The sequence below is a fragment of the Rissa tridactyla genome, chromosome 1, assembly GCF_028500815.1.
Source record: "Rissa tridactyla isolate bRisTri1 chromosome 1, bRisTri1.patW.cur.20221130, whole genome shotgun sequence".
Lineage (NCBI taxonomy): Eukaryota > Metazoa > Chordata > Aves > Charadriiformes > Laridae > Rissa > Rissa tridactyla.
This window is the reverse complement of record NC_071466.1, coordinates 88758473-88783034: the sequence shown is the minus strand read 5'-3', so window position 1 is coordinate 88783034 and position 24562 is coordinate 88758473. Positions and strand designations below refer to the sequence as shown.

Sequence of the window (24562 nt, the reverse complement as noted above, 5' to 3'; positions counted from 1 at the left end):
ATGTGCCTGCGGCTATTCTGGTAGCTGTGAGTTATGGCGGTGTCATGTGAAGCAAAGCGCCCAGAAATGCATGTCAAATCAAACCAGTGACTAATCATGATATTTTGGTTGTCTTAGTGCCTGCTGGGCAAAGATTTATGGGCTTAGAAAATCTTCAAGTAATAATCCCCGGGCGCTGATTTGATCGTCAGCGGAGGCTTCCTAAGAGAGCGCGAAAAGAGGACGAAAAGGGGGCTGCTGTCCCAGGGGCGTCAAGGTCTAAACTTATCTGAGTTTGAAACACAAACGAGAGAGGAGAAAAGCCAGTGCTCCCCGCTCATCTGTGTCTGCTCAGAGCCATGCGCTGGCAGCCAGACAGGATCTATTTGATCTGCCTGCGGAGCAAGAAGGGTCGAGGGGGACGGCTGAGCAGACACAAAGCGTCATTTGTTGGGATTGTCGTCTAGCTCCCTCATCTGTCACCCGATGGCCAGCCAAGCAAGTGCTCAGCGCAACCGTGGACCATTCATCCTTGCGCAAGCGACGGAGGAGCGAAAAGTAAGCATCCTACAGCTGTTACCACATTCAGCTGTTTTTTCTATAAAGGAATGCATTGAATTCACTGCAAATCTACTAACTGTCCCCCCCATGTCAGCAAGAGACTGATTTTTTTTTTTTCCGGTTGGGCTTTTCTCTAACAGCTGGAGGTCTGCTGGGAATTCAAGCAATGACTGCTGAGTCGGGCAGCTGTTCCAATATCTAATTGCATTTTAGCTTTGATAACTCAAGGGGAAAGAGTTGCATTGCCTACCATGAGCTATTTCCTCTCCTACTGCAAAGCACACTGCACCGCCGTGCTCACCCAGTACCAGACCCTGAGATCAGAGGGCTTTCTGTGCGATATTTTGCTGAAAGTGAAGGAAAACGAGTTTCCTGCACACAAGTCCTTGTTGGCATGCTCCAGCGACTATTTCCGAGCAATGTTCAAAAGTTATACCCAAGAGTCTAAAGCCAGTGTAATTCACCTGCAAGTTGTCTCGCCCACCGGTCTCCAGCACGTCCTGGATTTCATTTACACTTCCTTGTTGCCCCTTTCCTTTGAAAGCCTGGAAGATACCTTGGAAGCTGCAAGCTACTTGCAAGTGACTGATGCTATTGGCTTGTGCAATCAGTACTTAGTTAACAATCTTGCCTTGGAAAACTGCTGCTTCTCTGCCAACGTGGCCAGGAAGTTCTACCTGCCAGATGCCGTAGTAGCAACAGAAAAATACATTGTCAATAATCTCTGGAAGCTGCTGGACTTGGATTTGTCGGGACTGCTCGAGCTGAACTTCAGGTCTTTGCTAGCAGTGGTTGAATCACCAGATCTCCCCATGGTGAAAGAAACCCGCCTGCTGAATCTTGTGCTGCTGTGGCTGAAGGAGGACAAATCCAGGCTGGCTCACGCTGGCAGCCTTTTAGAGCACATAAGATTCGGCCTCATCCCAGTGGAAGAGCTGAGAAAAACCTACACACAGTCAGAAGTGCCCCTCTCCGCAGGTATTAAGTGCTTGATCATTAAGGCAATAAACTACCATACGTCTGTTTTCAAACAGCCTGTCCTGCAGGATAAGTCCACCACGCTGAGGAACCAGAAAACTCGGATCATTCTGCTGGGGGGAGGGACGGCAAGCGAGGGGCTCGTCACCGATGTAGTGGCCTTCGATGTTTACAATCACAAATGGCGAGCTCTCACGCAGGTGCGGGACAGGGTGCAGAACCACAGCGTGTGCGTGGTGGGGAACTTCCTCTACGTCTTGGGTGGGGAAATAGAAAGTGGTGCCCCGGGTGACCCTAAAACCGAAAAGATCTTATCGGTTACGAACAAGGTCCATCGTTATGATCCGAGATTTAACACGTGGACCCAAACCACGGGCATGCTGGAAAAGAGATGCCAGTTTTCTTGTTGTGTCCTAGGCCAGAATATCTTCGCCATTGGTGGCAGGGGGGAGGACGGGTCACTGCATTCGTCTGTGGAAGTCTACAACATCAGCAGGGACAGATGGACAAAGGCCAGGGCATTGCCATGCAAGACACACGGCCATGCCAGTGCCATTTGCAAGAATACTATATACATCTCAGGCGGAAAGTACACAGATCCAGCCGACACAAGCAAGGACCTATATTCTCTGAGCTCACTTGAAGGGCAGTGGATTAAACAAGCTCCCATGAGCATTGCTCGCTTTGGGCATCAGATGGCAACAATCAGAGAAGCCATATTCACGTTTTTAGGATTATACGAACCATTCTCTGAAATAGAAAGATATGACCCTGATCAAAACCAATGGACTCGGTTAAGGCCACTGATCTATGATCGATTCTGCTATGGCCTGGCAGTGGTAGAGGAAACAGCTCTTCTTATTGGGGGTAAGAAATGGCAAAACTCACAGGAGGTCCCCACGCAAGATGTGGTTGGCTACGACATCGACAACGACGGCTGGGAAGAGATCTGCAAAGCCCCCTTGCCTTGGTGCGGGCTGCAGTGCGCGGTGCTGCAACTCTCTGAACTGGCCGATGAGCAGGACAGTGACAGCCAGCAGAAGAGACCGCCAAACTGCTGAGCTCACACGCTGAGGAATAACCATCCAAGGAGAGGAGCCAGCATGGGGGTCCTGGAGAGGAAGAAAATTGCAATGGCACTGACTGTGACCGAGCGGAGGTTTTGCTTTGATAAGCCGTACACTTGGTGGAAAAAGGCAAGAAAGTCTGGTTCCAGCACGGGAAAAGTGCTAGGATTTATAGAGCTGGAAGCTGATCTCACTGTAGAAGGAGCAAGTAGCACGTCTAGAGGCGATGAGTGAGAATCATAATCTTTGACTTTTGAAGAATAATACCTAGATGGCAATTAATAGGTGTTGCAAGTCAAATTTTTCAAAGGTTAAAAAATATAATCTGTCTTTTCTGCTTTCTTAAACAGAGGTAATTTTCCCAGCTGGTAAGTGCTATTGAATTTTTATGCTATGGCTAAGCAAAATAAAAGTGAGATGTATAAAGACTAGCAAATTGAAGCCTATGAGAACTAATAATAAGTACTGCCAAGGAAAAAGTACTATTTGATATGCTACATAGTAGGCAAGAATGTCTTAGCTAACCAGCATGAAATTACTGGTGAGAAGGCATGGATTTTTTGATATGTAGACTCAGTTATAGCCGTAAAGTCAAAACAGTGACTGTTTCATAGAAGCCACTTCTCTCTGAGCAGCCTTTGTTGTCGCATGCCTTTCAGATGCTTAATTTGTGTTAAAGACACACATTACCGGTACAGTACATTTATTTTTTATCCAAACCATGTGTTAGTTTAGATGGCCAGAGCTGAATGGGTATGCTTATCATTAGGCTCTAAGAAACATGTTACAGGAGTTGCTGTAACTAATGCCTTAAATACTTACCTCGGTGGCATACGCTGCTTTACCGTACTTGGTCATAATGGTAAAGTTCTTCATAGCTGTTGAACTAGTACATGAGAGAATCCTGCAGTCAAAAAAGCTTCACTTTCATCGAAGAGTACAAAGGGGAGGGAAGTAACTGAAGGTTTTCAGAAGTCTTTATTCATACGAAACAGCAATAGTCTCACTTCTTTTTGGCTGTGCTGGCAGAGTTTGAAGGCACAGATTAAGGTGCGTGGATCTGTGAAACGCAGGCAAAACGGTCAGATGCCGCAGAATCACTTTGGTATGGAGTAAATTGAATCTCGAGTCACAAATGTTCATTTAAAAGCTAAATTTATTGTACTTCATTTTACAGTGTTCCCTTTCTAGGCTGAGAGTTAATACAATAAAAATATATATAGAAGAACATTTAATAGTCTTAAAAGAAGGCAGCACAATGGAGAGGACACGTTCTTTGTCACTAGACTAGCTTAAAAAACTGTAATGTTTAATTTTCACCTTTAAAGCAATCAAGCTGACTTTACTAATGTAAAGTGCAGGCAGAATAGCTGTTGCATAGCAACAGATCTAAGTCTTCTGAACTGCCTTGGTTTTGACAAGGAATCAACTACACAATGTGCATATACATCCATCAGATATAAAGAGTTTTTTTCTATATGAATATATTTACTTTTGGTCCAGTAAAACAATAGCAAGAGAATCTAAATGCTTGGAACAATAACACAATCCATTTCAAGTCAAGCATTTTTTAAGAGAAATTTACAAAAACCTCACAAATTTAATATACAAGTCAGTACCCATGCAGTAAATAAATGTCCAGTTTATACAAACAATATTCTTCTAATGGTACAAATATTACACTGGATCCAGAATTCTATACAAACGTTAATACATGATTTGTCATCCATGTTGACTTGAATATAGGATTACTGAAAATGGGCTACAGAAAGGCCACTCTTCTGTACAATTGTGCAAAATCTGCAAAACATTTGCAATCCAAATGCAATAAAATAAGAAGAAAGAAAGAGAGAAAGAGGGAGAAAAAGAGAAGAGAGAAAGAGGGAGAAAAAGAGAAGAGAGAAAGAGAGAAAGGGGAGAAAGAGAGAAAAAGAGAGAGACGTAAAAAGAAAGGAGGAGAGAGAAAATAAATCTGTCCATTCTTCCTTCATCCCTTCATGGATATAACTGCCAGGAAATATCAGAGCTCATAAAGTTTAAAGTACATTCACCGAGCTGTACAGGCAATAGTATAAGTTGGTTAAGAGTACAACTCACTGTAAAAAGTATAAAGGAGGCTTTTCCTTTTCACATGAGCATTATTAAATCATGTCGTAAGTCCTAACTTACGCAGCAAAATACTGAAAAGCAGCAGAAATATTTTGTCATGCTCTGATCACTTTTTGACAACAAGCCCATAAAAATTAAATATGCAATTTAAGATTTCCCTCCCACTTTCCTGTTCCAGGTATGCGCCTAACTCTAAGGAGTTTGTTATTTCTAAGTTAATTATTTCTAAGTTAGTTATTTCTACCCATATTCACTGTGCTGTCTCCAGCACATCACAAATCTCACGGAAGTTTAAAACATTTTAATTGGCTTGTGAACCCAGCAGAACCCAGAGACATCCCTTCCCCTTCAAAAGCAAACCAGAGGCTTTTTTACTCCTCAGTTATTTTTCAGGTTCTGTGCTCAGCTCTGCTCCCATCATATGTTTTTCCTGCATACCATACGGCCAAATTTCACAGCTCAGAAAACACATAGGAGACTACTTGAAAAATCCTATTCATTCCTTTTCTATTGTGGGAATTTTCAAAGCCTCTCAGATTCGGAGCATTTCATTGGGAACCTTTTCCACTGCTGCTTTTCTGGGCAAAAGAAATGTTGCTACCAAGGATGTTCAAAGTCTACATTTTCTCTTTTGCAAAATCTGCACATTATACTGATACCTTCAGTACAAAAGCAGCATAAATGACAGTGCCATCACTATTTTTTTTTTTTAAAAATCAACCAAATGTGATTAAGAGACAAGTAACACATAATTTGGTCTTAATTAGAATACAAACCAGCATCCCTTTGCACCGATGGCAAACCTTAGCAACAGGCTTTGAAAAAGCACAAGGAAATAAGACCTGACCTTTTGATACTTAAATTCACATCGGTCATTTGTGTCTGCTGACTTTCACCCTTTTGTGTGTTTGACAAAAGTGAAACACAACGGCCGCATTACACTTTTTCCCTGTTATTTAAGAAAACTCCTAGAGTTTCTCATTAAATACAAAAATTGTTTTTCTCCCACCATCAAAATAGTACCCGCACTCCAAAAATGCAATGCAATACTGGAATTATATAATATAAAATCTCATTGTAAAAGTGACCTTCGATAACAAAACCTTTAGCTTGTGGAACTTCCTGCATGAAGGCCACAGTCTTCCAAAAATGCTTTTAATTACTTTTCTTTAATAGCTAAAGATCATGTTTGTTATTTCACAGAAGGTAAACACAAGCAGAGCGTTGGTAGCATATAAAATATACAAATCTTCATTAAAGATGTGGTATCGTTGACCATTGAAGGTTTACTTCACACAGCTGAGTAACATTAAAATATAATTTACTAGAGCTCCCACATATTGATAGAAAAACTACTTTATGCACTTGAGTAAAAGGCTGGAGTGTAGCAAATGGACAAAAAGAGAGACCTTTATACATGCGTTTCAATGTAAGAGTGAGTGTGCGCTAAGGAGGCTATAAGCGCATCAACCTCAGACGAGCCATTAACGGAGTCCCTCGGGGTGCTGCTTTGATAGATGTCCATGAAGATATCAAGGTACATTTGTTTCCATTCTTGAAAGTCTCTAGACGTCAAAGCTGGATTATCCAGAATTTTATCTATAATGGCTACTTCTCCTTCCCTGGCCTGTGAGAGAAAGGGAACAAGCAAAGAGTCAATGTGAGCGACGAGTCACTGGCAAAATCAATCACGTGGCTGGAAGGAGAGAATGGGGGGAGCAAACCCAAGCCAGGGAGCCCCTAAAAGCAGGGGGACTATCTGACTGCAATACGACCGCTCGCAAACAGGAGCCCTTCCTACGGGGTGTCACACATCACCCTGTGGGGCAAGGGCTTCCCTCGCCTTCTCCAGCATCCTCAGAAACATCCCCACTCCCCCTCCTCCCGCTTTGTTCAGCTCAAGAAAAAGCAAGCCCTGCACTATTTACTATTAGCAGCCTGCATTTCTCAAGATGGGTTTCACACGACGAAGTGCCATCTGTTTGCTCTTCTTGATCAGCGTAAGCGATGCTGTGTGGGTGTGTGGGATGCAGACAGATGGCCTCTCGCCCGCCAGCAGCGCCAAGCCTTTTTCACCAGGCTTGTCATGGGGACATCTGAGTGCTACGTCGCAAAGGCTTGTGCAAGGACCCCCGTGTTAATGATAACTCATCTTTGTTAAAGATCCAGCGTATGCTATGGGCGGGCTGGCTGCAACCTCCTCCTACCACTGCAGTGGCAAAGAGAAGGCAGAAATGGGTAAAATCTAACATAGCTGCTGGTTAACTCCTAACCCCTCATCGAGGCAGGCGGTGTGGCTGTATCATAATCACCGGCCGGTGATTAGTTTATCGAGAGACAACAGGCAGCCGGCACAGTTCAGAGTAAGCTTCTGATAAACCCGTAGCGGCTCATGGTTGTTGCAAGCAGTGGAAGCTGGATGCAACAGACATAAGCCTTGGAAACATGCAGCTTTCCAGCACGACTCCTCTGCGTAGGAACGGTATGTTCACCAGCAACCTCCCCTCTATCCCCCTGCCAGACGGGTTTCACGCTCCTCATTGCTAGCTCACATTTTCCATGTCCATAATACGAGTCTGTTAAATCTTTCTGGGAAGCGTGTTAGCGGGAAATATTAAGCTGTGTCAGCCCATGTTGGTGGGAGAGGATCAGAAGGTCAGAGGTCTGAGATGCCACCCATAAGCAGTAGGTTGAAAGACATTTTTCATGCTTTGCAGACAGCAGCTAATTCATGCTGTGTGTTAGAATACTCATTTTCAGAAACAGTGGTGCAAGCCGAGAATGCCCAGTGGAAATGAAACCACGGGAACTCCCGATCACCATATCTCTTGCTTGAACTACCATAACCTGCTTCTTGCAGATCGTGGCTGGTCCCCCACACCTTGGCACTACCAGTCAAGGAGCTCGTACTCACTGGCAGGAGAACGGTTTTGTGTTGTGTCACAGGAAAGAGAGAAGAGGGGTCTTTCATTAAGGACTCAGCCGACAGAACAGAGAACCTATGGACAAGAGCTAGAAGCAATTTGGAGGGCTTACTATTAATTTGGATAAATTCAAGGAGAGTTCAGAACACCAACTTCAACAGTGCAAGTGGCTGCATTCAGGAAGGAGAAATCAAAGGCATGGATAAAAGGCAAAACCAACTTATTAGGTAGCAGCAGTAGCTACCGTTAGATATGACTCCCAGTAGGATGGCAGAGGTGGAGCTCTGGGCTATAACGGAGCTAGAAACTCGTCATGAGTTACCATGATGCCATTGCAAAACCGGCACGTGTTGCTTTATGCATGAAACAGCAATTACCTGTCTTTGGTACTTGCTGCCATTGCATTTGCAATTATTGGTGTCATGTACTTTAAGAATGATTTCTGCTACTCAAGGTCCAAACAAGAATGGCGACAGGTTTAGATCTGCCACGACAAGGGGATGAGCTGTTTTGGGAATTCCCTGGAGGAACGCAATTCCATTTGTAGGAAGCCATTGGCATAATGTAGCTCAGGTATCAATAAATGCTAACAAGACAGACAATTAAGCATGGCAGCAAGCTACTGATACTGAAACACAGTTTTGGTGTGAGTGATCCCATCATGGTGCAAAAGCACAGTGTGAACCTCCTGCCACCCTGGAAAGTCTGAGAATACTGTGATTTTGTTTCAGTTTCTCACGCTTGTAGAAGTCATGTGGAAAGCACGTGCATCTTAACTTTTTGTGCCAGCCTCCAATCCTGTAAAGACTCATGTACCCAGACAATACTACAAGTAGTAGTTACCTTTAATGAGATGATACAGTGCGGAAAGTTAGGCATGCGTAAGATTTTTTTAGGGATGGGAGCCCCACAGCATGAAAATAATATTGCCTAAATGCTTCTCTAGGTGATGGAAAACTAAATTAATTAATGTTGATAAAGCCCTCCTTGATAAAAGCTGTTACAAAATCCACTGTACAATTATCTAGTGACTTAAAATGTGGTAATTTAATATAGTTAACAGGGTCCCTGGGGAAATCCAGCATATTGTTTGCGGAAATCTCTATCAAGACAGAATTGAGACTGCTGTAACAAACAATGAAGCTGACAGGGAGGCTAAATGAGCTGTGATACAGTTAGAATAACCATAAAAATCTTCGAATCTGTCATTACCACTATCTATTTACTTAATCAGTCCTACTGATTAAATACAATGATCCTATCAGCTTACACAGAAAGCAAGTACATGGTTTCCTCCTGGACGAGCTCAGCAACCAGGCAATAATCAAGTGTTGTAAAAGTTACTGCTCCCTTCCCAAAGGCTGGCTTCACTTAACTTTGGACTTTGGCAATTACAGAGTGAATGCATTTTGGTAAATGGAAACGTTCGTGACAAAAAGGGATTAAGGTTTCCTCCGATAATTTGGTGTCAGATTCTGTTAAACTAGCTAGAGGAGGGGCAGCTGACAGATTTTATCTGGGCAGAAATAAAAACTGATCCCCTCACTTCGACTGCTCTCCCAAGGCACATTTTTCTCTGCTTTGTGACCAGTGTTTCCCCATGTCTCCCTCCCTTGTTTCGCACACTAGGTTCAGCCTGGACTCCAGCTGCGCACAATTAATCTCCGAATACAATACAGTCCGATCCAACCCTGGGGCAGGATTTTTCCTCCCTCTTTTATCTCACCTTTAAAGTGCTTTTCAGAATTCGCAGCTGGTGCAGTTTTTCATTGACTACTGGATCACTACATCTCTTTATAAAAGATTTCTTATACTCCAGCTTAGTGGAAATCCGGTATTCTCCTAAAGGAGACAGGCTGGCCTGCTCCAAGGCTCTGTACAAATCTTGCAAGGAGTCTGCTGTTTTTTCCTCTATAGTTTCAACTGTAATGAGAAAAAGGGAAAAAAAAAAAAAAAGAGGAAAAAATAGAGAAAGGAACAATGTATCATTAATGTGATTATAGGAAGATCTATCAAAAATCTTCGCAAAATGTTTAACAGGTTTAACGAGACCACAAAAGAGAACGTTTCACACCTGCTAAGTTCCAGAAAATAAGTGCTGTGGTTGTAACTGCTCCTTCTCACTAACTACTGCCTTCAGGAGAAAGGGGGAAAAACTTTCAAGAATGTAAAGTCTTGACCCACAAAAAAAGAAGAAAAAAAAAGAGAAATAGTGCAAGGTGTAGTAATATTACAGTGACATTCTGTCAGAAACCACATCTCTAGTACTGCAGTTAAATACGCTGGTGACTTCATTATTACAAGGGAAGGAAGCCCTGGAAGCATCCTGCTGAGGAAGGTGATGAGGGATCGGGTCTTGGTCTCAGAGCGTTGATTCGGCATTCAAGATTATATTTACAATGGTGGCCTTGGAATTACCTGGCATTTTCCTTCCTAGGAAAGTCCACTTCTTGTTGCGTCTTATTTTTGATACTCAAAAGTGTTGTTCAATAGTCAGTAATACCGTCATTTCTGGTGTTTTTTTACTCCGCTATTACCCGAAGGTTCAGCAGCAGAGTATGGACTGCATGTAAGAGCGCATTCATGACAGCCTACCCAGCAGCGCGGCAAACCAAACCAGAGCAGTTTGCAATCTAGGTTTATTTATTTATTTATTCTAAGTTTTAAAATATTTGTTCTAACTAGTACTGGAAGCATTTTAGAGGAAAAAATAAAAAAGAAAGTTTCCTTCTCTAAAAACAAAATCAAGCAAAGGCTGGAGATGAAATGTTACTCTGATACGAGCATTTGAAATGCTTTATTTAGAATCATAGAATCATTTAGGTTGGAAAAGACCCTTGGGATCATCGAGTCCAACCATCAACTCCACTCTACAAAGTTCTCCCTTACACCATATCCCATATTTAGAAAGCATCAAAACATTTCAACTTCTCATGCACCGTTTCCCCCAGAAGAAACTGTTTGATGACTCTGTACAAACTTGGGAAGTGCTAGGATCAGTTGAGTGGTGACCAGGAGAAGCCCTGGGGGAGCAGCCAGCCAGGGGGCCAGGCATCTCTGTCCCTGCTACTCCTCACACACCAACACACCTGTACACGTGATGGCCAGCTGCTGCCTGTGCACGGCCTCCCAGTTGTCTCCAAAGCCCTTGGGACCTTCCCACCCAGTCTTGGCTTTCATAGCGGTGTACGTTTTCGTGGCCCAAGCTGCCCATGTCCTCAGGATGCTTTCATGAAGCTTTCATGCTTTTATCCTGTGATTGACCCTGCACCAAGACATAGCCATCTCCACTGCCTGAAAGTTCAGCACGTGCTGAAGTACCCATAAGTAGTGAACCTCAGCCTCCTCAGGTGTTTAGGGTTTTTTTTTGATCGAACACCAACAGGGAGGACAGCTCAGGTGGTGTGGGTCTGTACAGAGCTCCCTAAATCCTCCCATCATGTGCTACCCTGCTTGGAGCGCTGGGTTCATCACCATAAGGGGCAGCCAGGACTTACTTAAAGAAAAATAGAAATGAGATGCATTTCTCTTGTTGATTTCTTTCATACTAGAACATCTAATGTGTTAAAGGGCAAGACATTTGGTAGCTGAATACTTAAAGACTGGTTAAAATCCCCTGCGGTCTTGATTTTTATGCATTTGTAAAAAGTCCATGCAGCAACAAGATCAGATGTTTGGGATCTTTCTATCAGTTTGTATCGCTGAACAATGAAGTTCACCGGTCTGAGAGCTGGGGAATGGGAGTGATTTGATAAAGGGCAAAGGGCAAAACCCCACCTTGATCTGCCAGGGGAGTATTATATGTCTGTTTCGCTCTTTCTCTTATCCCTTGTTATGCAAGGCAAGAAAGATCTTTCCTTGAGTCTCTTTTCCCCAGCAGCATTGCCATGTTGTACCCTCAGGGAATTAGTGGAGGGAAAGTCTGCTGAAGAAGAGAGTCAGTGCTTTGACTCCATGTCATCTGAATTTACTTTGCTAGGGTGATGTAGAGCCTGGAGCAGCAACGAGCCACCATGTACAGGCTTGCCATCAAAAACCCATGGCTTTCTGAAACACCAAAGATCCCCACCATGGTGAAGGACAATGTTTGGGTTCAACCCCCAGGTTCGATCCTGAATGACAAATGCCTTTAATGAACCTGGAAGGCAGCATGGTCCGTGCGGGTTCAAACGGCGGTCTGGGGGGGCTTGTGGTGCCCTCCGCCCCCGTGCCGCTGGCCTGGTGGTCTGCATGGCTGGTGCTCCTCATGGCAGCCGCTGCTTAGCGTAGGCCTCAGACAGACGGCCAGCAGGGGATTCCTACCCTCATTCCAAATGGGAACTTCTCTGAGGTTGCATGGGAAGAGGCGCAGGACTACCGGGGCACGCTGCAGGCAGGGTTAGGCAGCAGAGCACTGACGGCATCGGCACATCACCTCCACCCGGCTGGGGCTGCCTCCCCCAGGCCCTGTCACCGCCTCGGTGCTGTAGCTATGAGCGGCGTGTAGAAAAGGGGATGGGATTTGCTATAAAGGAAAGAGCAGGGAGGAAAGACAGCAGGTCCCTTCCCTTAAATGCCTCGCTGCTGCTGAGGCTGGGGAAGCTCAAACAGGGCAAGACGCCGCCTTGTTCCACCCACGGCGGGGGAGAGGGCAGCGGGTGTCACGCTAACACATCCCAAGCCTTTAATATTTTCCAGAGGAACACTGAAGGTGGTGGTGGTGCCGCTCTCAATGGCTCTCAGTAGGCGGGAATGAGATTATACACAGATCTCCCCTCCCTCACCCTTCTGCTACAGGCTTTGATTGATTTCGTGTAGGTGCTGGTGAAACCCTTGGTACCATAAAGCATCTGAGGTACTTGATTAGATATACAGCTGAGATTAAAACATATTTTCATTTTTTAAATTGGTGGCTTTGTATGCGAATCATGCTATTACAGCAGGGCTGTCTCCTTAAGGAAGAATAAGGCCTCAGGTAATGCCTTGTTTAAGTCGAAAACGTGGCCTAATGGGATTTGCAGATGACCTCAGAACAGGGGGCAACGCGGCAGGTTGTTTTTCACCCTCACTTGGCTGCTGATCCATGGGTTGCATCTCCCCTGCTTCTCTGAGTGCACTGGCAGGTAGCTGTTTCCACCTTCTGCTAAGACGGAGGGTCTCTTCTCTGAAGCAGTAACTTTGTTCCCCTGTCCCACCCAAGCCTGAACAACTCTGGAACAGAAATAAAGCTGCATAAACTCTTCAGCACACAAGATCTAAATTCAGAACCGTATCCTCCAAATTTAAGAATATACAGGTACTACATTTTTTAACAATGCAGCTTCTGCTGTGTCTTCAAGTGAATGCAAAGCCATTTCCATCAAATTCAAGAGGTAAAGAATACATCAGCCTAGTAAATAGCGTGTTATTATTTTTCATTATTCTGCTTCCCACACGAAAGAGCTCCCGAACTTTTTGTACTCCGCCCTCGCTTCTTAAAATGCCGTAAATATTTGTATCCACTTTTACATTTTCTTAGGAGATGGAGCTGGAGATTGTGGCTGGGTGGGTGAAGCTCAACAAGGTCAGGAATGGTTTGGGTTGTTGGCATTCAGGAAAAGCTGGTGGGATTTCTTACAATGTGCTGACATTTGTTGTTGAAAAGAGCACGCCCCGAGCTCCACGATGTACTAAGTGTAACTACCTCCTGCCTCCGTTGGGCTATTCGTCTTTCCATTATTTCCCTCTTATAAACAAGATCCTAAGAGCAATAAATAAGAACATCAGGCACTCGAGTGAAAAGTGACCGGAGAGAAACAGTTAACATTGGTATTTACATGCATCATGAGATGATCGGTCCGTGTAAACTGATGATTTGGGATGATGGTACTGAATTAGGGCCATGCAGAAGGCCACTGTTGCAACCCAGCTGGCTAACACATCGATCTCTGGACACAAAGAATCTCTAGGCACACATTTCTCATAAATCTGCTCTAAATATATGGACTATCCTCTAGTAATTTTCAGTGGAGGTTCCTGCGCCTCTGTGACTCACTTTCCCTGTAAAAGCTGAAGCCACTGGAAGCTTCCAGTGAGGTACCAGAGGAACCAGTGATTGCACTAGGGATTGTAAGTGCGCCGAACTGCCCATGCAAGGACAGAACAACACAGTTAATCATAAATTTTGTCACCCATTGTGCTGACGAAGTCAGATTTTTCAACAGTTGACGCTCTCCTTTGAGGCCCCTTTGTATTTTGCCAGTGCCTCCTAACTCCCATCATCTTCAGACTCCTCGTCCTGACTGACGGACACCGCTGCTGTCGTGATCTCATTCTCCGCTTTTACACTATCCTCTTTGCTGTGTGCTGCCTTTAAGCTCTGTGACATGCTTTCCTTCATCGTGCAACTCCTCTCATGCCCGCCCACTCCTCTACTTGCAATTAGCCCTGCATTTGAACAAAATTACCACCCTCTGCAAACCCTGAGAAAGCCGAGCTGCTGCAAAGTCTGTGACAGAGAGCGAACAAGGCACAGTCAGGCTGAAATCCCCCGGCTCCACTGAAATTTAAACTCCCATTTTCATTCCTTTCGGTGAGCTCACTTGCTCTGGCAGAGGAACCAGCTCAGCTTTCTCAGGACCTTAAGGAGGCAATTTTGTTAGAATACATCACTAATTATGTTACTAAGCAGCTGCCAAGCTGCCATATGCTATTTCTCTCCTACAAATCCCAACGATTTGCTTCCAATTTGAGAGTTACACCTTTCTGCTTCACCTTTCGTACAGGGGAGGCACCTACCTGAAATCTCTGAGACTTCCTGCGAGTGTCAGTACATGCTCCGCCAAAACAGAGAGCATCCCTGGCCTCTGGGAAATGGTCTCAAGCTAGATAAAACAGGCCCTGATGCACAAATCTCTGGGTTGCCTTCTTTTTTTTCCTTTGCCTTCTCAACCCTGTTGTATCCATGTTGGGAATAGATAAGCTTGTCTGCCACAAGCCAAGTGATGGAATCCCAGGACCGACAAAGCGTTTTCTAATCTTCTCATGCCACGGAATGTTGGCTGTGCCATGTCTAACTAACAGATCTACCAAAGCCCACCTGGTCCTGCAATGGTTTCACTGGCAGGCAGTGCAGCAGAGAGATGTCTGCGGGTCCCTCGGGGAGGGGAGGCCTCCTGTGACCAGCTCTCGAGCCCCAGCTCAGGCTATCTGCTGGCCCAAGTGTGCTCACAGGCAGGCAGGGGCAGGGACGTACGTGTCCACAGGGTCCAACAGCCTGGCTGGGCTTGTAAACCCCAGGGAACAGTTAGGAGAAAGGCAGAAGGGATCTCCCTATGTTTAAGGTGAGAAAGTGAGTGGGTGGAAGGAGAGTGGACGTGGGTTTTAGCTGTGTTGGAGGGGAGGAGAGGGAAGAAATCCTCCTCAGAAGTAGTTGTTGCTTTCTCAGTGCAAGGCTTAAATTCATCTTTGTTGCTGTTCAGGTTAATCATCAGAGTCCAAACTGCACAAGAGGGAGACATATCCAAATGCTTATGATGCAAAGAAACAGGAATTACAGTCATTTTTTACACTATTTGGAGGGATGGCAGGCAGACTAAGCTAGGTGTTTCCTTTCCCCCCAGACTACAAGCTAAAAGGAACAGAATGGTGAAATCAATGAAAGATTTACAAGGAGACAGTAGTGTCCGCACAGCTGTGTGCTGTGCATGAGGTCACAGGTATGGGGGAAGCCACGGTGACATGGAAAGTTGGGTCCTGGTAGGAAAATGCTACAAGTCACATGCCTGATTCCTGAGAAAAGGATGAAGCAGCACAGGGTTGAAGCCCGGCATGGCACAGCAGGCAGGAGGTGCAATAAGATTCAGCTCAGGTCTACATGGAAGCCGGCTGCTTATCATCCGCTCTGGGTAACATAGAGCACATTTCCCTGCCTAAGCACAAATAGAAATCTGTGTCATCTCCTATGGCACATTATGCAAAATCAAGGTCTGACTGGGCCTGTGCATATATATGTGTGTGTGTGTATATATATGTATATGTGTATACATATACACGTATATATTAATGCTTTCCAAAGTTTCAGCAAGCTGGAGAGAAGCTGAGGGCTTCTTTTGCAGTGCCTGGCCTTTGCAGCCCTTCTCTCTGTTATTCCTTCTCTTTGCCTGTGCTTTTCTGATTTGTGTAATCATCCATCCTTTCTGGCCCCGCGTATCTGAAAGTGCAGGATTTCTACCCAAAGTCTTGAGTCAAGAAAGGGAGGAGCTTGTTTAAAAACAAGCTTTGAGACATGTGTTTAGTGAAACATTAGTGGCTGGAGGGTCAGAGAACGAGCATTAAATTTCCATTTTATAGCATTTTTTCCTCTAACGAGGCAGTATTTTTGGGTTACTAGGATAGTTGTACACGGTTTCTATTCTCTCCCATTATGTAAACCTGCAGGCAAAAAAGATATTCCCTAGAGAGGGTGTTGACGGAAAGCACCAACGCAACAGAGCTCTGCAATACGCCGGAGTTTTCCACCCGATGGCAGGAGGCTGCCTCTGCTCCCACATGCGCGAGCATAATTTGGTTTCTTGAAATGAGGTGAACTCTGCAGGCAAGTGGAAAACTGATCTCCCACAGGACAGATTTCTGAAGGTATTCCAGGCATTTTCCACTAGAGCCAAGTTCAATCAGTAGCAGTTAGGTACCATAACTGCTTTTAAAAGATCTGGCCCCAGCCTTTGTAAGGGCCGAGAGACGCTAAACCTTTGCTATGGCACCAAAGGTCTAATTCTTTTTGTGAACTATTCATGGCACTAGCAGTTTTCTTTTTGCATCAGTAGATGCCTGAGACTCTCCTTTCCTCTCAGGTCACCCTTCTGGTGGTATTCCAATGACAAGCTGCCTACACCTTGTCACGGCCTTGCGAGCCACCGCTGTCCTGCAGACCGCAGTTCGTAAGCTGGCGGGCTGAAGCGCGTTCAACCTCCAGGCTTCATGGGACTCTTGAGCTGGTTCCTACCAGAAGTCACTTCTCTTCAGCTTTCCACACAACTGGAATTGCTTATTAAAACCAAACTCGGCATTAAAAAATAAATAAATTGATCCTCAAGGTTTCTCCCTGCAGACCTGACAGTCGCATTTAAGCATTTTCAACATCCACTTAGCAATGAAGTACAGGTGCCAGCAAATGGGTTAATATGTTAGTGAGAAGGGAAAACATAGACAGAGGGAATAATTAGCTCGCTCTGTTCGTGCTGCCTCTTGACAGCTCTTATACACCTCAAATGAGCATCAGGAGAAGCTCCACGTTTGCTCCCAGCCCTGCTGTTTCATGAGGTTATATTGGTGGGCTGTGATTTCAGAGAAGGCGTAAGGGGGAAGAGACTCCAAAGCCTCCCAGAGTAACAGGGAACTCTGATCAGTGGCAGAACTTTTTGGCAGCAGTGTTATAATTGCATCCTTTGGTATTTCGACACGGTGCTCTACTCATTAAGTTGCCTATGAAGAGATCAGTTTAGCCTTCATCTGCTGAAGAGATTTTAGTGACTCTTTGGGAGAATTTTAACACGATGAAATAGGATATCCTGACATTTTTCTGTGCCACACATTGATATAAGTGCTGTTTAATTTTCCCACACGCTACCAACGTTGAAGTGAAATAAACAGAGCAATTACATTTTGATGGTATGCTTCCCCTCAGTCCCCGCAGTTCAGGAACAATGAAAAACTTCTCATATTTATGAGGTAAGCCGGGAGCTGAAGCAAACTGGGTAAACTGCTACACGTCTGGGGATGCTGTGACTTTTAAATAGGACGAGGAAGTCCCTACGGATACATCTCGCAAGCGTCATATGGAAGCAATTACTCCTTCAGGAAAACATTTTTTCACAAACCGAAGCTGTTACAGCATATGAAGTTGTGAAAGGTTAAGTGACAAATGATATGGACCCGGTGACGTTACTCACCAGTCAGAATCAAGCCACAGTCACGCTTGCACAACAGCAATGCCTGTCAAGGTTTGAGGGCTTGGTACCTGAAAGCAAGCCTGAACGGAATGGGTATGTATTCCTGGTGAGCAAAACCCACCGAGGAAATGAACTCTACTTCAGGCTACATCCCAACTTTGCTTATTTATATGAAAACGTAACACCGAGAGGGGAATTTTTGAAAGCACTTGCATCACTTAGGAATTGCAATCCTACTTTCCACATGAAAGAAACATGGTAAATTAGTGTGGGCGGGGGCCAGATTAATTTAATAGCCAGCTCAGTTACCTCTGTAATGCACTGTGGTCTGCTGGGGAAGCACCTCCCGAGGCATTTACGAAAGGGGCCTGAAATACTTCTGAAAACATTATCCCAGAAGATGTCATATTTATTCAGATATTCAGATTTATTGTTGGATTTATAATTGCACATGTTATGATAGCTGCACTGATTAGATTCCAGACTAATTAATCTGCACCCTGATTTACAGGTTATTTATGTAGGGCACAACACTGCCAAAGATTAAGCACCCCCTGTCAGCTGCTGAATGCCCATCACACCACCACGGTCTGTAAGCACCGCACAGAGTTCAAAGTACCTTTGAGAACAAAAGCTATTACTGTGACAAGAGAAATGCAATACCATGTGGCTTTTCTAGACATCACTCATGTCATCAGATGTCATAATGAACTTGTGAACAGGTATGCCCCTTAACGTAAAGCTCTCTCTCAAAACTGGCACGAGAGTCATCGCAGGAGAAAGGTCTGTTCCCCATCCATTGGGCAGAATGTGTTTTGCACACAAAAGAAGCGAGAGAAAGGAAATGAACATCAGCCCTGACAGACAATGGTTATGCAAAGGCAAAACGGAAAATTTTCTGGCTTATTTCCTTTATTAAGCCCAAAATAACACCTCCAAAAAATCCTGACTTCATGAATAAATCAAATGCCTTCATTAAAGAAACATTTACTGCCATTTTCTATACTTTATTTTAAGGCATACAGAAAAATATTTAACAAATGTGTATGCAATTAAATGCCGGGGACTGCTAATTACAGCCCTTCTGAATGCCTCTGCAAAACAAAGATACTCAATACAATATGTTAGAAAGGGTGGGGAAAAGAAAGAGAGGAAGCTGAAGACGATCTAATTCATACTAGCGCAGAGAGATGCTGGCCTTTGGCTACGAGCAGCAAATAAGCCATCAGTGTAACCCCACATGGCAGCCAAAGGACATTTTGGAGTCACATCTTTCTTTGCTTCTGCTTCTCTAATTCATTTCCAGAACATTTCACCTCTAACTAATTATGGAATTTAATGACAGAATGTAAAGGACTGGCTGGGGTTGCAGGCCATTCCAACAAGGCTTTAATGACATATCCTTCAGGTTGCAGAATCTTTATGTACTTAGCAGTGATTTATCAGCCCTGGCAGAGGCAGATACTTCAAAGGCAACCTTATATAAAAAATAAATTCTGCCTTTGCCAAGCGTTGGAAAGAGCACTAAATTAAATTTAAAAATCAATTCCTACAGACAAGAGAGTCATAAAAACTCAGTGGGTTTGTCTATTTGGCCAACAGGCAAAAATTTATGACAGTACAGTTTTGTAATCAATAATAGCAATACAATGTATGTTTTTGATTGGAAAAAATTAAAGATGCCAAAATAACATTGCTAAATATTTAGGCTGATTTGTGACAGTCCCATTGAGCAGAAACACAAAACATGCATTTTGATGAATTTCCAACTAGTTTATGTCATACTATACTTTTTATTTTTCAAAAAAGAATATTAAAACTATTATAAGCTTTGTCACCTGCTGTAAGGCAGAATGATGTAATTTTATTCACTGCACATTTCCTGTTTGTGAGGCAAAAAAGCATAATTTACTTCTTTATAAAAGGGAAATATATATAACTATATATATATATAATTTTATTGGTATTAACATAATGCAATACCATACATTGAGCAAACAGAAAGAAAACATTTCAAAATACATTTTTTAAAAGTATCTCCCCGTAAGATAGTATGAAATATCAAGTAATTAGCATTAACATTATTACAATACACCCTTAGCCAAATATATTAAGGAAAATCCACATTCTAACCACAGAGATAGAGGCAAACATCAACCCATAGGGGACCCGGAACATAATGATAAATACAATATCTGAATCTACTTTGAGTGACATCCAGACAAATACTGGCCCCAAAACAGCCCTCTGGAGTCTGGGTGTTATACAGAGAATACTTTGTGCCTGCTCGGCCAGGCAGCATCACTCACATGTTTAAGTCCTAGAAGATAAAGAGGAACTGAAGAGTTTATCTGCAGAGTCTAATAAATCTCAGCGTGAGGTATCTTCTCCGTCATCATCCAAACCAGTGTCAGTGTACCCTCTGGTAATTCATTACAAATCGTTAGATAAATGGAAGTCTCCGAAAGGTCTGTACATACCTCCACTTGGCAGAATACACTTAGTTTAGCATGACACAGTAAGGTGACTTCCTTCACTAACGTGAAGTACGCTTAAATGACACGACTTTGTCTGGTTGGCCTGAACGGGTTCACTGGAGTTCAGTACAAGCAACAGGATTTTACAGTTACCATGGCTGAATCCCTCTTTAATTCCTCAAGGTCTGCAGAACAAAACTGAGTGACATCAAAGCCCTTCCCCTGCCAAGACCCTCTTCCCCTTCAGTTCTGCCGTGCGGGGGGCAGTATTTTCTGCAAATGTGCTCCGTGTAGACTGGATCTGACTTTGTGCCTAGTCCCATTGTGGAAAGGGTGCATTCTTCAAAAGACTGGCCATGCCCTTTGACACCTTCCTGGAGGCCTCATATCCAGGCATGTGGTTGTCTATGCTTTAACAGGTCTGTTCTCTGTTATAAACATCAAAGTTATTCAAGCAGAACTGACTTTCTGAACGGAGGCCATTAGGTTGCTTGCAAGAGGCTGAAGTTGAGTCTCCGTCGTGCCAATTCGCTAATGATAAGTTTATCAAACTTTGAGTCCAATCGGTTCAGTGCCAAGAGAAGTGGATCCCATTTGACATGGAGAGGTGCTATCAACTCTCGCAGTGTATTAGCCTAATACGATAAAGCAGTGATACAATATGTTGAAAGAACTGTGAGGTGCCATTATTTCCATATCATATTAGTATATTAGAAATACTATCATGCAAACAAGAGCAAATAGCAAATCTGGCATACAGCAGCAGCACTACAGAGCTTTTCGAATCTGCATGCAGCTATGCTCACGAGGACAGAGACACGGCACTGTTCTGCTATTACACCTTGCTCCATTAAAATCTCCATCCCTGATGCAAAAGAGGTATTTAGGGCAGAAAGTTATATAGTCTCTCTTTGTGGATATGCTTAAAAAAAGAAAAAAGAAAAGAACAGAACAAAGACCAATTAAAAAAACCCCACAATAAAACAAGAGAACAACACACATCCTAACCAACTTGGGTTGGGCTGCTTTATGTTTAAAAGACATTAGCTCATTTGGAAGCACTGGACGAGGGTCACATGAATGAGGGGAAAGGAAGCAAAGAATGTGTCCCAGATCCACCAAACGTGCTACAAACACAGAAAAATATCCTGCTGGCAACTGATGCGTGAACTAGAAAAAGAGGTGGCACAACACAATCTGGCTCCTTTCGTTATCCTAGCTGACAATCCAGCATTGTGCAATGTTGGGTGAAGGATAAAATACGGAGCTAGGAAATCAGGTGATTTCAAAACCACACTGACATTACATACATCCAAAAGCTAGGGCTTGAGAACTCGAGAATCTTTGTGGACCTGTGTTAGCAAAGAAAAGAGAAAGAGAGAGGTGGAATAAGCAGCGTACAGCTAAGTTGTTTACTTCGACTTTCTGCCTGGGTAGGCAGCCTCTGCACATGGGGCAGTTTCAAAAGCCCGGCTGCTCTCAGTACATACCCTATTCTATTGTCTACTACACTTATTTGTAATAAAATATGAAACTTTCCATGGAGCTTGAAATCCATTGTCATTTTAAATCCCAGATATGAAAAGCTGGGAGATGTTTTGTTGTTAAAAAAACCACTTTGGGAAAGAGTTCAACTGTGCAGAATATAAAGATGTACAAATTCAATCCAATTTAACTGGTGAGACTTGTTTATCCCTGGTTGAAGAGATTTTCTTGTTGTTGTTTTTAAAAGACAGGATGAAAAAGGAAGGGAAATATCAAGCATTGCCATTTTTACTCTTGAGCGTATCACAAAAGGCCTGGGAAAGCAGAAAAGTTGTCTCAGCGACAGAAGGCACAAGGTGGAAAGAATCCCAGATGGAAACATTGGTGCCATTTACTCCACCCACAGCAGCAACTGGAAAATGAGTTTCCAAAGAGGCCGAGGGTGAGTGTGGCTATATGGAACTCAAACCGAGTTCAGCCTCTCCTCCTCTGCTGAGATTTCCCGGGGACTCGATGCGTCAACAGGGAGAGGAGGAAGAAGAAGGGAGAGGAAAACAGTTTATATAACTAAATCCTAAGTATAGCAGTCAACAGAAACTTTTACATAACTTATTGTTTAAAATAAGGAACATGTGATTCTACAACCAAAATGAAAAAAAAAAACAAAACCAACAACCCAACCCCCAAAACCAAACCCCTGACAAACAAAAGGCCCATTCAAACCAGCACATTTCAGGACTCATGGGGTTGAGGGAAGGGAGACTTCAGTAGACTGCAAAAGGGAATGTTTTTCACATTTCACGCTGGTTCATACTACAAACAGTCACAGGATTTAAAATAAGGGTCTTGGATTTATTTAGAAAAAGGCACTAAGTGAAAGAGGATATTGCTGCCTCGTATGTATCACTTCTGCAGCTTCAGGAGATCCTGTTGTTTCATGGATGTTGTTCGTTTAACTTTCTTTCTCAAAATTGAGGAAGCTTGGATTCAGAGGTCAGGCTTTGGCGAAAGAAACTTCCCTTTTTGTGAAACAAGGTGGCTATGAAACAAAGGAGGGTTACTGAAGTTCGGGCAAGGGCATTACCTAGCGGATGGCTATACCCAGCTCTTCCACACGCCCCGCCGAGGCTGGCTGGGACGCATCCTCGGTGCCTATGGAAGAACTGTGCTACCTTCGACAGGTGGTGGTGGAACAGGACTTTTTTTATGTACCTAAAATCCAACTAAATTTTGCATTAGAAGATGGCTATTTCTGAAAAAAAACCACAACTGGTAAAGACATGCTTTTGAAAAGACTATTGAATAATATTGCTAATGCCATTACAGGCCTATCGTCAAACACTGGTAATTCTTCGGTGTCCCAGTTTGGATTAGTCACAATGTGTATGAACAGCCTTTCATTAGGACGTCTTAAGATAAGTGGTAGCATACACTGTCCTATTTATCTGAAGGTCAATATAATTAATAGGCACACTTGGGGGGCTTTTCTAAATAGATTTTCTTATTAATTTACTCTATCACTCTTACTGATAGTAACCAACTATACAATATTTCTTATTAGTGTAGATGTACATTAAGAGTTTAGAAATTCGGCTTTTTGGTAGTAAAATTATTTTTCCTTATCATTATAAAACCCACATTTTTCTTTCTGTATCACTAGCATTAGGAAAATATCTATGTAAAAAATCTCCAGCATATGGTTCCCTTTCTAGTTAAGGTTTTTAAAATTTGTTTTAAAGGAGAACAAATACAAATAACAAAGAACAAGTAATGTGCTTTTGGATGGATACTTATCGACACTACAATTTATGAAACTCACGAGACTTGCAAACATTTTGAAAAATAAACCAACTGCCATTCACATACAAAAATGAATGTGACCCTATGAAAATAATGAAGTGAACTTACTGCATTTATCAACAAAATTATGTTTGCATTATGAGAAGAGCTTTACAGCAAATGACTTCCCCAGAGACGTTACAGAAACAAAACTGCCTGCTATAAATCTTTGCGTATTTCTTCAGCTAATGCAGTCATGTAAGATGTGAGGAATCTTATGTCCGCACAAACCTGTAGCAGTTACCATCGAAAGTGGCAGTGACAGAACGCATCAGGGCTGGGACCAACCCACCAAGCAAGAGCCAAGGGATGCTCTGCAGACCTTGCCGGGCATGACAACGTATCTCAAAAAACAATAAAAATGCAAGCAAAGGGGAGGAGAAAGTTCTCACCTGAGAGGAATGTTTGAGAGTCTCAAAATGGCTCTCGCACAAGATGTCCTTTGTAAGGAAGGGGCACGGAAGGCAAATCAACTATTTCTTTTTCTCTTTGAGACCTATTTATAAATAATGAAGGCACACCAGCAGTCACTAACGAGAGGTAATTTAAGTTAGGCTTTTCACTTTGATGTGGTTTTTAATAAAATGCATAACATTTTTTTGCTGCCACTTGAGAGTATACTTTTTTATGAATGTTCACATGATATATTTCGCCTAAATAGACTACAAGATGCCTGATTACTAGATGGTATGTTTATGGTAAATTTGCTTTTCAGAGAAGGGGTAGGTTGAATAATAGCAGGTTAATAAACTTTTGAAATGAGTACTTAAGTTTTAGAAGAGGGAATTTCAGACTTCCTATCTATAGTGACAATCAGTAAAACTGTAACCGCCTTTTGAATCTCTACCCTTTCCTTCATTTGTGTCCTGTTTTGTGTACGTATTTCTACATCTGTCTATATATTCACGAGAGACACAGAAGAACTCTGACTAGAAGCTCTTACCCATTATCTAGCCCAAGAATGAAGCACGCCTAGTTATATACATTTCCCTAAAGGTAAATACTACGCATGAGTAATCAGGCTCTGAACAAGAATGAATGCCAACACTGGAGAAAAGAAATCCCTCCCCGTGTACCACAAACTGCTACCTGGCTGTTTCTGTTCTAAGTCCAAGACACATCTCCCTCCTCCTAGGGAAATGCCTCAACGCTATTTGAGACAGAGTCCTCGGGAGGAATGCTGGCAGATCTACAAACCGTCCATTGCTCAGTGGTGGGAAGCTCCTACCATCTTC

General features: G+C 43.3%; 2 protein-coding genes across 9 annotated transcripts in view; one reads left to right on the top strand and one right to left on the bottom strand.

Moving 5' to 3' along the window:
• The first annotated feature begins 168 nt into the window (after positions 1 to 168).
• On the top strand, positions 169 to 16031 carry KLHL34 (kelch like family member 34). 2 transcript variants are annotated; one of them, XR_008468000.1, is made up of 2 exons: positions 169 to 2953; positions 16016 to 16031. XR_008468000.1 is itself a non-coding variant. In XM_054211326.1 (2 exons), exon 2 carries the CDS (start codon positions 792 to 794, stop codon positions 2577 to 2579), a length of 1788 nt encoding a protein of 595 aa, XP_054067301.1. In that variant the 5' UTR covers positions 169 to 537; positions 681 to 791; the 3' UTR covers positions 2580 to 3021. The 2 variants fall into 2 exon arrangements, 1 of the variants encoding a protein (XP_054067301.1); XM_054211326.1 differs by lacking the exon at positions 16016 to 16031 and having other exon boundaries at positions 169 to 537; positions 681 to 3021.
• Positions 3766 to 24562, bottom strand: part of CNKSR2 (connector enhancer of kinase suppressor of Ras 2) — a 217889-nt gene continuing 197092 nt past the window's right edge. For 5 of the 7 annotated variants that reach the window (XM_054211248.1, XM_054211258.1, XM_054211269.1 and 2 more), the window contains 2 exons: positions 9345 to 9541; positions 3766 to 6321 (listed from right to left, as the gene is read on the bottom strand). In XM_054211248.1, the coding sequence (XP_054067223.1) occupies positions 6106 to 6321; positions 9345 to 9541 (413 nt within the window). In that variant the 3' untranslated portion in view covers positions 3766 to 6105. Of the gene's footprint in view, positions 6322 to 9344; positions 9542 to 17998; positions 20639 to 24562 lie in introns of those variants that run through there. The other 2 variants (XM_054211297.1, XM_054211307.1) reach the window with 2 other exon arrangements.

Bases quoted from the DNA above. Each gene is read 5' to 3' on its own strand.
- KLHL34 (XM_054211326.1), top strand. From the start codon at position 792: ATGAGCTATTTCCTCTCCTACTGCAAAGCACACTGCACCGCCGTGCTC.